Source organism: Glycine soja, chromosome 15 (assembly GCF_004193775.1).
Source record: "Glycine soja cultivar W05 chromosome 15, ASM419377v2, whole genome shotgun sequence".
Taxonomy (NCBI): domain Eukaryota; kingdom Viridiplantae; phylum Streptophyta; class Magnoliopsida; order Fabales; family Fabaceae; genus Glycine; species Glycine soja.
Genome location: NC_041016.1, coordinates 2,166,087 through 2,179,259, shown reverse-complemented (window position 1 = coordinate 2,179,259; position 13,173 = coordinate 2,166,087). Strand labels below are relative to the sequence as shown.

The 13,173-nt window shown below is 32.1% G+C and overlaps 2 protein-coding genes across 2 annotated transcripts; one reads left to right on the top strand and one right to left on the bottom strand.

The window, feature by feature from the left end:
- Positions 1–109: 109 nt before the first annotated feature.
- Positions 110–2,129, bottom strand: LOC114385712. The gene is made up of 2 exons (XM_028345752.1): positions 752–2,129; positions 110–427 (listed from the first exon to the last, which is right to left on the bottom strand). The coding sequence occupies exon 1, from the start codon at positions 2,017–2,019 to the stop codon at positions 760–762; it is 1,260 nt and encodes a 419-aa protein (XP_028201553.1). The 5' UTR covers positions 2,020–2,129; the 3' UTR covers positions 110–427; positions 752–759.
- Positions 2,130–7,574: 5,445 nt separating this feature from the next.
- Positions 7,575–12,198, top strand: LOC114388046 (U-box domain-containing protein 35-like). Its single transcript, XM_028348379.1, has 7 exons — positions 7,575–7,725; positions 8,139–8,236; positions 8,424–8,545; positions 9,251–9,442; positions 10,014–10,059; positions 10,961–11,380; positions 11,467–12,198. Exons 1-7 carry the CDS (start codon positions 7,575–7,577, stop codon positions 12,196–12,198), a joined length of 1,761 nt encoding a protein of 586 aa, XP_028204180.1.
- The last annotated feature ends 975 nt before the right edge of the window (positions 12,199–13,173 follow it).

The window sequence follows — 13,173 nt, the reverse complement described above, 5'->3', positions numbered from 1 at the left end:
GGAAATTTCTCTTGCAATAGTTAATATAGTTCCCTTTAAAAATAATTTCACCTGTATTCCCGGCCATATTTTATAACATAAATCAAATTCATAAAAACTAAATAACAAATACAAAAAGCCATTGGGGATTCTATAATTTTTTTCAAGAGGAAATTAGATAGATTTTTTCGTTAAATATGGAGTAAAACACGTTATTAAACAGGAAAGGCAGGCATAGCTGTATTTATGGCTTCACCTTTAAGGGATGAGCTGGGCAGAGTTTCTTAAAGTTCTAAGGATGGTGAAAAATCAAGAATATACCAGGGAGAATCGAGCATTTTACAGTAATATTTCTACTCGAGACATTGCTCTGTGGAGGGACGATTGCCTTTAATTCTTTGGGCTAACCTTGTTTAAGCAAACCAATCAGAACTGGGTGATGCATTGACTGCAGAAGCGGTATCAAAGGAAGCGTTAAACATATGATGTGCATTGTGCAGAATCTATCAATCTAACAGAGTAACGGTCATAAGGTCCAATATCCAAAACTGAACATTTCAAGCGTTTATACATTAAAAAACAAAAAACGAGAGATGTGGCTATTTATGCGCAAACATTAATTTTGCAAAAGGAAAACTAATCCTTCTATTCCTCTGTATGACTCTGGACTCAAATGTATAACTTGAGAGGAAAAGAATTTACTTCATTCAGAACAAGTCTCAAAATAATACAAAAACACACAAAACAAAGAATTAATTTATCAATTTTGCACCTTAAATTCTACTTGGTCCGTCCAGCTTCTGGCTTTGGTGAAGGGCGTAGATTGGACGTACGAATTCCCTTCTTCTCCTCCCTTAAACCAGCTCTGAACCTTTCAATAAAAGTATCAGCTTTGGTATCAACATCAGGACTAGGATAGAACAATAAGATTTCAGGTGCTCCACCATCTTCACTGCTCGGTGATTCCACAATTTCATCTTCCAAATCACTACTCCAGCTACTAATGCCATCTATTCTAACAAAGTCACCCTGCACCCAGAACTTCCATGCCGGCATTTTGAACGGCGGTGGTGGCGGCGGTGGAGGTATCGAGATCAAAGGTGAGTCGTTGCCAGTAACAACCACATTTTCTTCTGAAGCATAGAAATCCTCTCTCTTGTTTGATCTACTGGAAGTAGCCACCACATCCCCACGAACCGGTTCGGTTTTGGAAAATGAAACATGCGACGATGAAGCAGAGTTAACTTTCTTGAGCTTGCTTTCCTTAGAAGAAAACATATTATGAAAAACTGAGGAAGGTTGTGAAGGAATGCTCTTAACACTTTCAACGTTTCCTTGTCTTTGTTTCTTCTTCTTTCCCTTCGAAGATGTCAACAACTCTTTAGTTGCACTTGTTCTCTTATTCTTATTTCCCCCACTCCTCCTCTCCGCCGGAGCTGGCGGTGGTGGAACCTCCTTCGCTACCACTTCTATGTTCTCAACGCTCTCTTCTTCTCCGGCCTCCGTTCTATGCTGCCGGTGTTCCTCCAAGTCAAATCCACGGTAACCGTTAACGTGCGTATCGTCATAGAATCGCCACCGTTCATCGGCGGCGAGCCACTGCGACTCTTGCCGGAGATTCGGGTGGGAGCTGAAACTCCTCAGCCTGTTATACGATTTGTACGGCGTTCGATCTGATTCCTCGTACCACGGTCGCGGTAATGGAGGGTTTGGTTTGTCGTACTCAAGTGGCGTGTCGGAGAAGCTTTCGTTGGTGTTGGAGTTGTTCCTGCTGAGGAAGCCACAGAGAATGGCGAAGAGGATAAGCACAAAGTTGAGGGAGTCCCAGCTCTTCTTCACCGAATTGGGTTTGAAAATTTGGGTGGTGAAAGAGTGCAGCGTGGGAATTATGACCAGCATGAATGCGAGTGCAATCACCAGAAGGCATATTAGAGGTGCACTGGAGCTGAGGAACAGCGAGTACGAGCGGCGGAGACGGCGGCGACCGCCGCTTTCCGTCCAGAACGGTGGCGACGTGTCTTCTTCTTCTTCTTCTTCCATTCGGTTTTCGCGTGACGTGATCAAGTGATTGATGTTCTGAGAGTTGGTGCGGACGAAAATGGTCTTTTAATTTAATTCTCGAGCACGATTGCTTTGGTTTGATTCTTCCTTTTGTGCTCTTTGCTTGCTTATATAGACGTCATTATTATTTTTTAATATATAAAGTTGTCATGTATATGTTATATGTTTCTTAATTTATTTTATTCTATCTAATTAAATTAATTTTGGACTACCATTTTTTCCTATCAATTGTTTGAAATTAAAATTATATATATATATATATATATATATATATATATATATATATATATATATAACTAAGAAACCGTTGGCAACTCAGTGTTGTTGGCTGTATCGCGGAAATGATAGCCGAATAGAAAATGGTGTAAACAATATTGTTCATGTGCATTTTGAAATTGTCAAATTGAGACAAAAAAAATAAGGGATGTGAATAACATTACTTTTATTTGATTCTTGCAAACTATTACAAAGGACCAATCATTTGACTAACTCAATTCATACCATATCACTTATCACGTAATCACGTTACTTATCCATTAAGTTTATAATAATATCATCATTCTTGATAAAAAAAAAGAAGTTTATAATAATATCATTGCGAATTAGCTACAGCTGTTTTTTTTTTCCATCACGCCCTGGATTTTGCGATTAATACTGTACTTCTTGGTCTTACTTGTGAACATGACTTGCATGAAGACATTAAACTATATGTTTAGCTGGTATTTTAAAAAAGAGTAATAATACACTAAAGTAGTCCATCAAATTATAAGTTTTTATTAGTTTTATCATTATAAGTTATAGTTCAATTTAGTTCTTAAAATTGATAATATACTAAATTTGGTTTATAACATTACAAAAATAATCAACATGTTAGGAGCCAAACTCACTTATGCACCATAAAATTAGGATTTAAATGAAGAGGTTATTCCGATTTAATTTCGAATTTAGATTTATGTAATTGTGTTAAATATGTGAAAAAAGAATTTTATCATTTATAGTAATTCTTTTGTTTTTATTGGAAATACATTTGGTATATAAAAAAAATTAGAAACTGAAATTTCTTTTTCATAATTTTAGAGGACTAATTATTATTTTATAATTGTAGTTTGCAAGACTAATTCGATATATTACTTTAAAAAAAATATTATTTTATAGCTTATAGCAGACACTAGGATGATATGCGGTCGTGGCCGTGCTTTCCGCGTGAGACCATAAAAATATTACTGTAGGATCTAAACAAATTTTGAGTGACGTAATTGCATTAACATGGAAAGACAATGACAAGTAAAGAAAAAGATGAATAGGGCTATAATAAGAAATGTTAATAACATTTTTTATAATTAAATAATATTTATTTGATTCTCAGATAAAAAAATGATTTAGCTAACAATAAAAGTGTAATGAAAAAGGGTAAAAAAGGAGATATATTACCAATATACTTTTTTTACCTTTTTTTTAAAGGATACTTTTTTTTATTACCGATATACTTTTTTATACCTATTAATATTTGTTTGCTATTAAGTAAATTTTATATATCTCTCACTAAATAATGTGGGTTTATCTTTTTTTTTATCATTCAGAAAACAGGTTTATCCTCTATTACTCGATAATAAAACAAATGTTAAAAATTATATTACTTGTATAGATGTTTAGGGAAAACGTGTTATATAATGTTTGTTTTATGTGATCATGGACAGCTTGTGATTTATGCTAAAACAAACCAGCGTCTAATAGATGGAAGGCTGTTCAATTCTTTCGCCGCAAGCATTCAGTTTGTGTAGGCCATGTTTTCTGTATCTAGACAGATTATTGTTTGACGTCTTTTTGTTTAACCGGTTGGCCGTGCTAGCTATGACCCTATATACAAGGAACACTCATTGGAATTTTCCTTTATATTTAAAAATTGAGTAGTATAATGAAATTTTATGCATTAAGTCACGTTTGTGTATTTCACTGGGTTTGAACTTTGAATTAAAAGAGACAGCATGCATGGCTAATTTGAATCTCAACAATATACCTCTTCCTAATTTTTTATTTATTTTATAGTACAGGATCGACTTAAGATTCAGACAGTACAAATAAGAACTTTAGTCTCAAAAAGAAAAGAATATAATTTATTAATATTATTAATATACTTAAAAAAATTATTATAAAATTATATTTAAAAATAAATTTTAAATAAAACAATGATAATTTTAATAAATTATTTTATGAGTAAATAAAATATTTTATTTTTAAATTTATTTTAGATTTCTCAAGTTCTTGAGTCGACTACACTCAATGTTGAGGCAATGGATTAATTGTAACTAAATATTCACCAATTTTATTTTTCTTATTTTGAATATCAAAATCAATAGTGAAATTCAATATTCAAAATTATTAAAGTGAAGCCTATAGTGTCGTGAGGAATGAAATCTGGACAGGTTAAAACTTTTTTTTTTCTTTTCCCGATACAAAGACAGGTTAAACTTCTTTCCCAAGAAAAAGGAAATATGCATATAAGAAGGAATCATTGAAATAGAAAGTTAAAATTGACTTCGAATATAGAACTAACACTTTATGAAGAAGTAGTTGTCTGCTTAGTATATTTTAGAGGATAAAATATAATAAATCATTGATTAGAAAACTAATAATTACAATTGTAATAAAGTGTATCTGATCAGGTATGGCAATGAAACTTATATTCATGGGTATCTGATTAAATCCGTTTTGATTTTGATGAGAAATATCTGAATTGACCGGATATGAGTTTGGGTTAAGAAATTATTTGACTTTTTTAATCGGGGTCGGGGAGGGAATATCACTACTCGTCTCATACCTGCTAGATGATAAAATTATTAAAATTTTATTAATTACTTGTTAATTTTTTTTATAATTTTTATATAATTTTAATTTATTTTTCTTGATGATTTTTGTAAACAAATGCGCAGCAAATAAAAGTAGTTAAAAATAAATATGTAACAATCAATTTTTTTTTAAATAATATTTTCAATATAAATTTAAAAAAAACTTTTTTACAAATTTGAACCGGGGACGGGAATACCGAATACCCGACGGGTACGAAAATGGGGTAACAAATTTTAACTTGTCAAGTATAGGATACGAATATGGGTATATGTTGGGAATTCGAGATTGGGGATTGGGGAGTCAATACCCATCCTTGCCTCGCCCCGTTGTCATGTCTACATGTGATTGTCTATGTATAAAATATTATAATTTTGTGGATTAAAATTGTAGAATTATAAAATTAAAATCATATTGGATAAATATGGTATATAATTCACAATTTTGTAATTTTGGTGGATTAATAATTATTGGATTCTTGTTACGATCAAATGTAAAAAATGTGGTATTTTGATTGATAAATATTAGTTATTTGGACTTGTGATGTAAATGAAGTATATGATGAGTTTTTTTGGTGTAAAAGTATATGATTAGTTGAAAGGTCTTTACTTCCACCATGATATAAACTTATTTGTTGTTGGTACTGTGAAATTTAGGTTAAATTTATAATCAAATCAAATAAGAATGATTAATTTTTTTTATTTTAGTGTTTATTATTAGGAGAATAATGAGGATTTTAACATCATTTCACTTCTTGATAAGCAGGATTCAAAAGAAGAGAAATTATAAGTACTTTGGAGGTACTTTAAATATCTCGCTAAGCGTGTGATTATCGTCATGACTATTGTTATTAATTGTGGTCTGATTATCCATACTCATGCATCTGATTAGAATTTAGACATTAGAAAGTATTTATTTTCTAAAGAACTTGAAAAAGGCATCTAAATGAATGTCTAGGAATCGAATGATTTTGTTTAGCCTATTCATGTCTCTCTATTCTTAATGCAATTTAATGTTTTATCTTTGCAAAAAAAATTAGGAGAGAAAATAGATAAATTAAATTTTTTTACTTGAGGAATCAAACTTAGAGTATTAAAGTATGTGTGAGTAAAAACTGAAATAATATTACATAGAAAAAAATTATTAACAATTTCATCACAAGTAGTTTGATATGCTAGGCCCAACATATTTGTAGGCTAGATTAACCTTAGCATTAAAAGTGTTTGTTTTTTGTCTCTCTTATTTGCAATTTATTCCTGTTTTCAATAATTTTATTTTGCTTTTAATTTTCCATCTTTTTTTTTAATTAGTTACTTGAAAATATGAGATAAATCAATCTAAGTATAAACAAATCTATGTAGAGTCCACACTTGAATTTCTATTTTACTTTAATATTAGACAATCGTGAGATACACGCTTGAATTTCTATTTTACTTTAATATTAGACAATCGTGAGATACACGCAAACTCAAGCTGCTAGATATAAATCGAGAAGATCTTTTTTATTCATTTATTTGCTTAGAGTTTTGGATTGAGACAATAACTAATCAAGATTCTCTCTAATGCTTACATTAAGATTGTGAACATGGATAGTTCTTCCAAGGTATACTATACACATTCTAAATCTTCTTCGATTAATTTGTGTGATATAAGAACATGCCATAGACATAGTTGTGTATATATACTTGAATTTTATTACATCCATCGATTAGTATTAGAATTTAGAAATTAATCAAATTATTATTTAGATCCAATGAACCATAAGTCCATAACCTTTTTCCTCATTTTAATTTTTGGCTAATTAAATTGGTAAAAAAAATTAGTTATTTTTATATCAAAGGATGTCAATAACTAACAAGACAAATTCAAAAGATCAATCAAATTATGATTTTGTGTGTTTTCAATCTTCACTTGAAAATTATTCTTGTTAAAAAAAATTCAAAATCTTGTCTTTACTATAACTTTAAAATAGTTTTCGTTAATTATTCTAAGGAATAGCAAAATTATTTGTTTTGTTTGAACAATTGTGAGCTCTATTATTTTATGGGCTTTAGTTAGTATTTCTCAAATAAAAAAATTATTATTTCGTATTTTGTTTGAGGGATTCTCTATCCTATATTAATGCAATCAGAAGTTCCAATAAAAATTGTATTTTTTTTGTTCACTAGATAATTTGAATTAACAACATATTTTTGGAGGGTTAAAAAGTGATTATAGACATTCGTACTTATACCAACTGTAAGGCATGCATCTTGTTATGTTCCCCTGAGGTTAACATATATAAGTAGGTTCTGCTAATTACGTCTATTTTGAAACCATCAACTGTGAGGCACACTGTAATATCGTGACTCCCCTCTTTGTCTTGTTAACGTTAACCTCATTGTTGTCATTCCAAACATCACTCCAAGTCCCAATTCCATTTATGGGTTATATGACTGCAGTTTCAATACGCTAAAGTTGGGTTTGCCGTTAGATCCAACTAAGATATGCATGTAGAGAAGAGGCCAACTATTGAATTGTTTGGGCAAGGAGAACATGTTTCAAACAAGTTAATATACAACTGTCTTCAGATGTATTCCCGCCAAAAATAGTAAAAGGGTTGAAAACTCCATACACGTGAATTAATGGTAAGATAACCATATTGGTTATTGTTCTTAGATTTTTTTCTCAAACAACCAACGCTCTTAATTATGGGTTCAAATGCAGGAGAAGAATCTACCGTGATCGCCATTGATAGCGACCGGAACAGCCCACACGCCGTCAAGTGGGCTGTGGAACATCTTTTGAAGAAGAACGCTTCTTGCACCCTCATTCACGTTAGAACCAAGACCTTGTATTCACGTAGGTATTCTTCTCCTCACCTCCTCTTATTATATTTGCCTCAAACTTGTAACAATATATTTACCCTGTGAATAAAACGTAATACGTACATTATGTTTTTAATTAATTGCTTCCATAATCATTCATATAGATAATATATTATATTTAGGCAAGGTTTTAGAAGATGAACTACAACTTCAATTGTGACTGCAACCTCATTTTTTTGAATCTTTAGGATTGCTTTGAAAGTGTAATGTAACTGAATTGGTCGTATTTGTTAACAGTTTTATACAATATTAAGAATTACAAGAAAGTTGAAATCGCGGTCACAATTTAAACTTTTGCATACATGAGCTTAATTTCTATATGGACAATTAATTAGCTTCATTTTTTAGGATGTATGGATCAATTCTTTTTTTATTATATTTATGCAGATGATTTTGAGGTTATCCCTAAACAAGGTCGTCCGCCGACAGAAGAAGAATTGCACCATTTTTTTCTTCCCTTTCGAGGATTTTGTGCACGAAAAGGGGTGCGTAATAGCCATGATATAATTGCTTAACTATAAATTAAGCACCTTTGAAGTCTCCTCTATGTGCTAAAATTAATTTAGTTTTATTGCTGAACTTCACAAGTTTAAACTCCTGAATCGTCACTTTTAATTAAAAAGGACCTATGTAATTATCATAGTTGATGATTATGAACTTTGAATATTTCAGATCGTAGCTAAGGAGTTAGTCCTGCATGGCATTGACGTTTCAAATGCGCTAACTGATTACATCATTGACAACTCTATCAACAATATCGTTGTTGGCGCTTCCCGCTGGAATGCTTTTATAAGGTCCTTCTTTTTCTCTCAATATATATACTACCACATGCAATTTGGACACACATTCTTCTCAGTAGTGCTAAAGCGATACAAATTAAAAACTTCACTAGAAATCATTAAGGATTGCACAAAAGATTTTTTTATATATATATAAGTAAAGTTTAGATAAGAAAAGACACCCTCCCTTATAAGATCGGGAAGACTACCAAACCTCCATGAATATTTATAGTGGAATTTATAAGGTCACACTAGTATGATTATAAGACTTGATCAGATGTGTCATAAGTGTTTATATGGATTGCACAAAACATTTAGCAATAACAATGACTTTTTTTAATAAACTTCCAAAAATATACCCAAGACACTATATATGCTCTGTATACAAAATGTCATTTCCATATTTTGGCAAGATTATATAAATTGAAGCCTTTGACCATTTACAATTACATGTCTTTTCCTTTGCCATAGCCCATAGTTAACAAGAAAGACACTCATATAACACCCTTTGCTTGATTCAAAAATTGCAAGAAACAATTATCTAGCTTCTTATTTTCATCACTTCTTAATAGAATATTGCACCTGTAATTTAATAAACAACTATCAAATTTTATCCTATTTTTCCTGCTTCTGGAAAAATTGGGTTATTATTTTTATAAGCTTGGAGGAAAAGACTTTTTCTGTCTCTGAACAAATAGTCTTTCTAAATGTCGACTGCAGGAAATTTAAAGACGTAGATGTGCCAACAAGCTTAGTCAGGTCTGTGCCAGAGTCTTGCACAGTGCATGTTATATCAAAAGGAAAAGTTCAGAATATTCGACGTGCAGATCATTCTCAAAATATTAGTAACGCACTATCAAAATCTTTGAAAGGTATCAGGGGAAGTTTTCGGTCTGATGAAGATTTAAACAGGTGCGTGCACAAGTTTTACACTTAGAACTTCCACATTCCTTTCAGCTATTGTGTTCAAAATATTTTACAATTTGATGCTGGAAAAGAAAATGTTGATGAATTATCTAGTTGTTATCCTGGACTTGTGCATTAAAATTCGTAACAATACTTTTCCAACTTATCTGCAAGCCTTAATTGTTTACTACAATTCCATTAGCTTAACATAAATATATTGAATTATTAAAAGTCAAATATAAATTATCTACTTGTGTTTTGGTAGAATTTATTATATAAATTTCACTATTTTTCTTAAAAATGTTTCTTATTTATAACTTATAAAACTGTAATTATTTTGAAATATCTCTATAAATTGAAAATAAGTTTACTATATTTTTATTACACATTATTGATAGTTAAACTCTTAGATTCTACGCAAGTGAATCGATTACTATTATCAGATTAATAGAGACAAAGGAGAATAGTGACGAGTGAGAGTTAATAGGTTTCCCATTTTCATAAATTTTTTGCTTTGCTGATCCTGCTTTGGTTCTTACAAGATGCTGTTGCATTTTTGATACTATTATGTGTACAGAAAATCGGTCAAGTATGGACATAGGCAAGGCTCAAACAATGATGGGGTATCTTCGGTGACATCACGTATGACCAATGGAGAGACTACTTCTCCAAAACTATCAAATGAAAGTTGCTCCTCACAAAATTCATCCAACCGAAGTTCCGTCACGGGTGACACTTCAAAGCTGCTTGGTTATCAATTGATTGAGACGTCACATGAAAACCAAGATGTAGTCGAAAATTCAGGCAGTTACACTTATAGGAGCAAATCTTGTAAAATATCCCAAGTAATATTGCATTTTATACAACTTTTATATGACAAGGCCACTTACTTTTAGCATAATTTTACACCTTACAAAACAATAATTTGGCATATATATTTTGTAATCTTGTCCTGCATATTAAAAATAGAATGGGGCATGAGGGTTAGATACATACCTCCTATTTGGCTATCATAAAATATACAGATAAGCATAAAGTAATTGGCCTTGTTATGCATACTCATTTCTTTCAATTTATTGGCTGAACTCACTAGACTGCAATTGTTGAAACCTAAAAGTGATTAATCACACAACAAATTGCTCTCTAGTCAACTGAGTGGTTTAATATGACATTTTTAGCTTTCCTCTAACACCTACTTTGAAAATTGCATTGAACAGTTTGGTTGTTTTGTTTTGCTTTTAGTTCCAATATTAAATGTTGCATTGGCCTTGGGATTTTTTGCACATTTTTCATTCATAAGTGGATTATTAAAGCTTGGTTATCTTACAGCAGAGCTTGGAAATAGAAAAAAGGAACCTAAAACTAGAACAGGAGAGAAAGACAAAGAAGTGTAATTCGAACCATAGGGAGACTGCAACAACAACACAGAAGGTAGTATTATGTAATAAATTTAACTTCACCCTATGGCTTTCAGAGTAATACACCAAAATGGAGAATTTAAAAAAGATTGGTATTGTCATTTAGGCAATGAAGCATGAAAAGTTTACGCAAGAAGATGTAGTTAAAGCTTGGCTTGCTGAAGAGGCTACATTGAGTTTGGCAGAGGTAAAAAGGAAGAAAACCAAGGCAGCAATGGAGTCAGCTGAAATGTCAAAATGCCTAGCAGAAATGAAGAGCCATAAAGGAAAACAAACTGAAATAAGAGCCATGCATGAGGAAGAAGACAGAAATAAAGCATTAAATGCAAGTGCACATAACAAAATTTTATTTAAAAGATACAACATTAAAGAAATTGAAGTTGCAACTAATTACTTTGACAATGCCCTCAAAATCGGTGAAGGTGGTTATGGGCCTGTTTTTAAAGGAGTGCTTGATCACACTGATGTTGCAATCAAGGCCCTCAAACCAGACATATCCCAAGGGGAAAGGCAGTTTCAACAAGAGGTAACCATACTAGTCACTTTATAAATTTTTTTATTTGGAATAGGTTAGCATTTTCATTTATTATTTTTCAAATTGGTACATGACAGGTTAATGTTTTGAGCACTATAAAGCATCCAAACATGGTTCAACTTCTAGGTGCCTGTCCAGAGTACGGATGCCTTGTATATGAGTACATTGAAAATGGTAGCTTAGAAGATCGCCTCTTCCAAAAAGATAACACTCCAACAATTCCATGGAAAGTTCGATTCAAAATAGCATCAGAAATTGCCACTGGCCTTCTTTTCCTTCACCAGACAAAGCCTGAGCCGGTTGTGCATCGTGATCTCAAGCCAGCAAACATTTTGTTGGACCGCAACTATGTGAGCAAGATCACTGATGTGGGTTTGGCAAGGCTAGTTCCCCCTAGTGTAGCCAACAAAACCACTCAATACCACAAGACAACTGCAGCTGGTACATTTTGCTACATTGACCCAGAATATCAACAAACAGGACTATTGGGTGTAAAATCAGACATATATTCATTAGGTGTAATGCTGCTACAAATTATCACCGGAAAACCTCCCATGGGTGTCGCACACCTTGTTGAGGAGGCTATAGACAAGGGTAAACTCCTAGAGGTGCTTGATCCAAATGTCAAAGATTGGCCACTTGAAGAGACTTTATCATATGCTAGGTTGGCTTTAAAGTGTTGTGAGATGAGAAAACGGGATAGACCAGACCTTAGTTCTGTCATTTTGCCAGAGCTGAATCGACTCCGAAATCTCGGAGAAGTAGCCATTTACACTGATATTGTACCCGCCAAACAGGTTAGTGACTAACTTGTTGAATTTATTTACACCTACTTATGCTTTGATCAAAACCCAAGTTGATAAAAACTAATTAGTTTGCAAAACTTCAACATCATAAGTATAGAAAACAATTTTTTTTTAACAAGATGCACAATATATAGTACAAGCCATTTCTAGAAGTCCCTTTCTCAAAATTTGTGGCATTTGCCAAAGATTAAGCTAGATAAAACTATGACATAAAACTTATCATAACATGTAAATTTCCTAGAAGTTCCTTCAAATTATAATTTTCTATCATGTACAACCAGGAACAAAATGAATAACAATCCTAATATGGAAATAGAAAATTCAACGAAGATCCATGTAAGAAGGTATAAACTCCCCAAGTCCAAAGCCAACATGTGGAACATGGTACGTCATTCGTGGAAACCAGGCCTCTTACCATCAATTGGAAAACATGTAGGGAAAATGAACATGAATGATGCTTATCAAAGCTGCTGGTCATTTGCAGATGGCGTTGTCCCAACAAAGTCTTACTGCCATTTTAAACATCTTTATCAGAAGTCATGAGTTCCTATAATTAATGTCTTCTTTCTTATTAGTGGAAATTGTAGCAAGGAACATCAATAGATGACCCATTTTCCTGTTAATTTTTTTCTTACATGGGGAGTTCTAATTAATCGAAGTAAGAGACAAGGAGAATTGTTATCACCTAGCACTCTCTTTCCCTTGGTCACTTTGTACAGTACATCTACTTATAATCTTCAATTCCATAGTGGTATGCGCCTATAACATTTTGTCATTATATATTTGTATAAATATGAATTAAGATCAATTGACCACATTTATTAATTATATTCGTAATATTTGTATTAGTAAGAAGTTTAGACATGCTTAGTTAAGGAATTATTTTGAAGAAAAAATTACTAACTTAAAAGTTTTAATTTAATAAATAGTGTTTTACAAGGTCAATAGACAAGTTAGTTAAAAAGTTGATAAACAAGT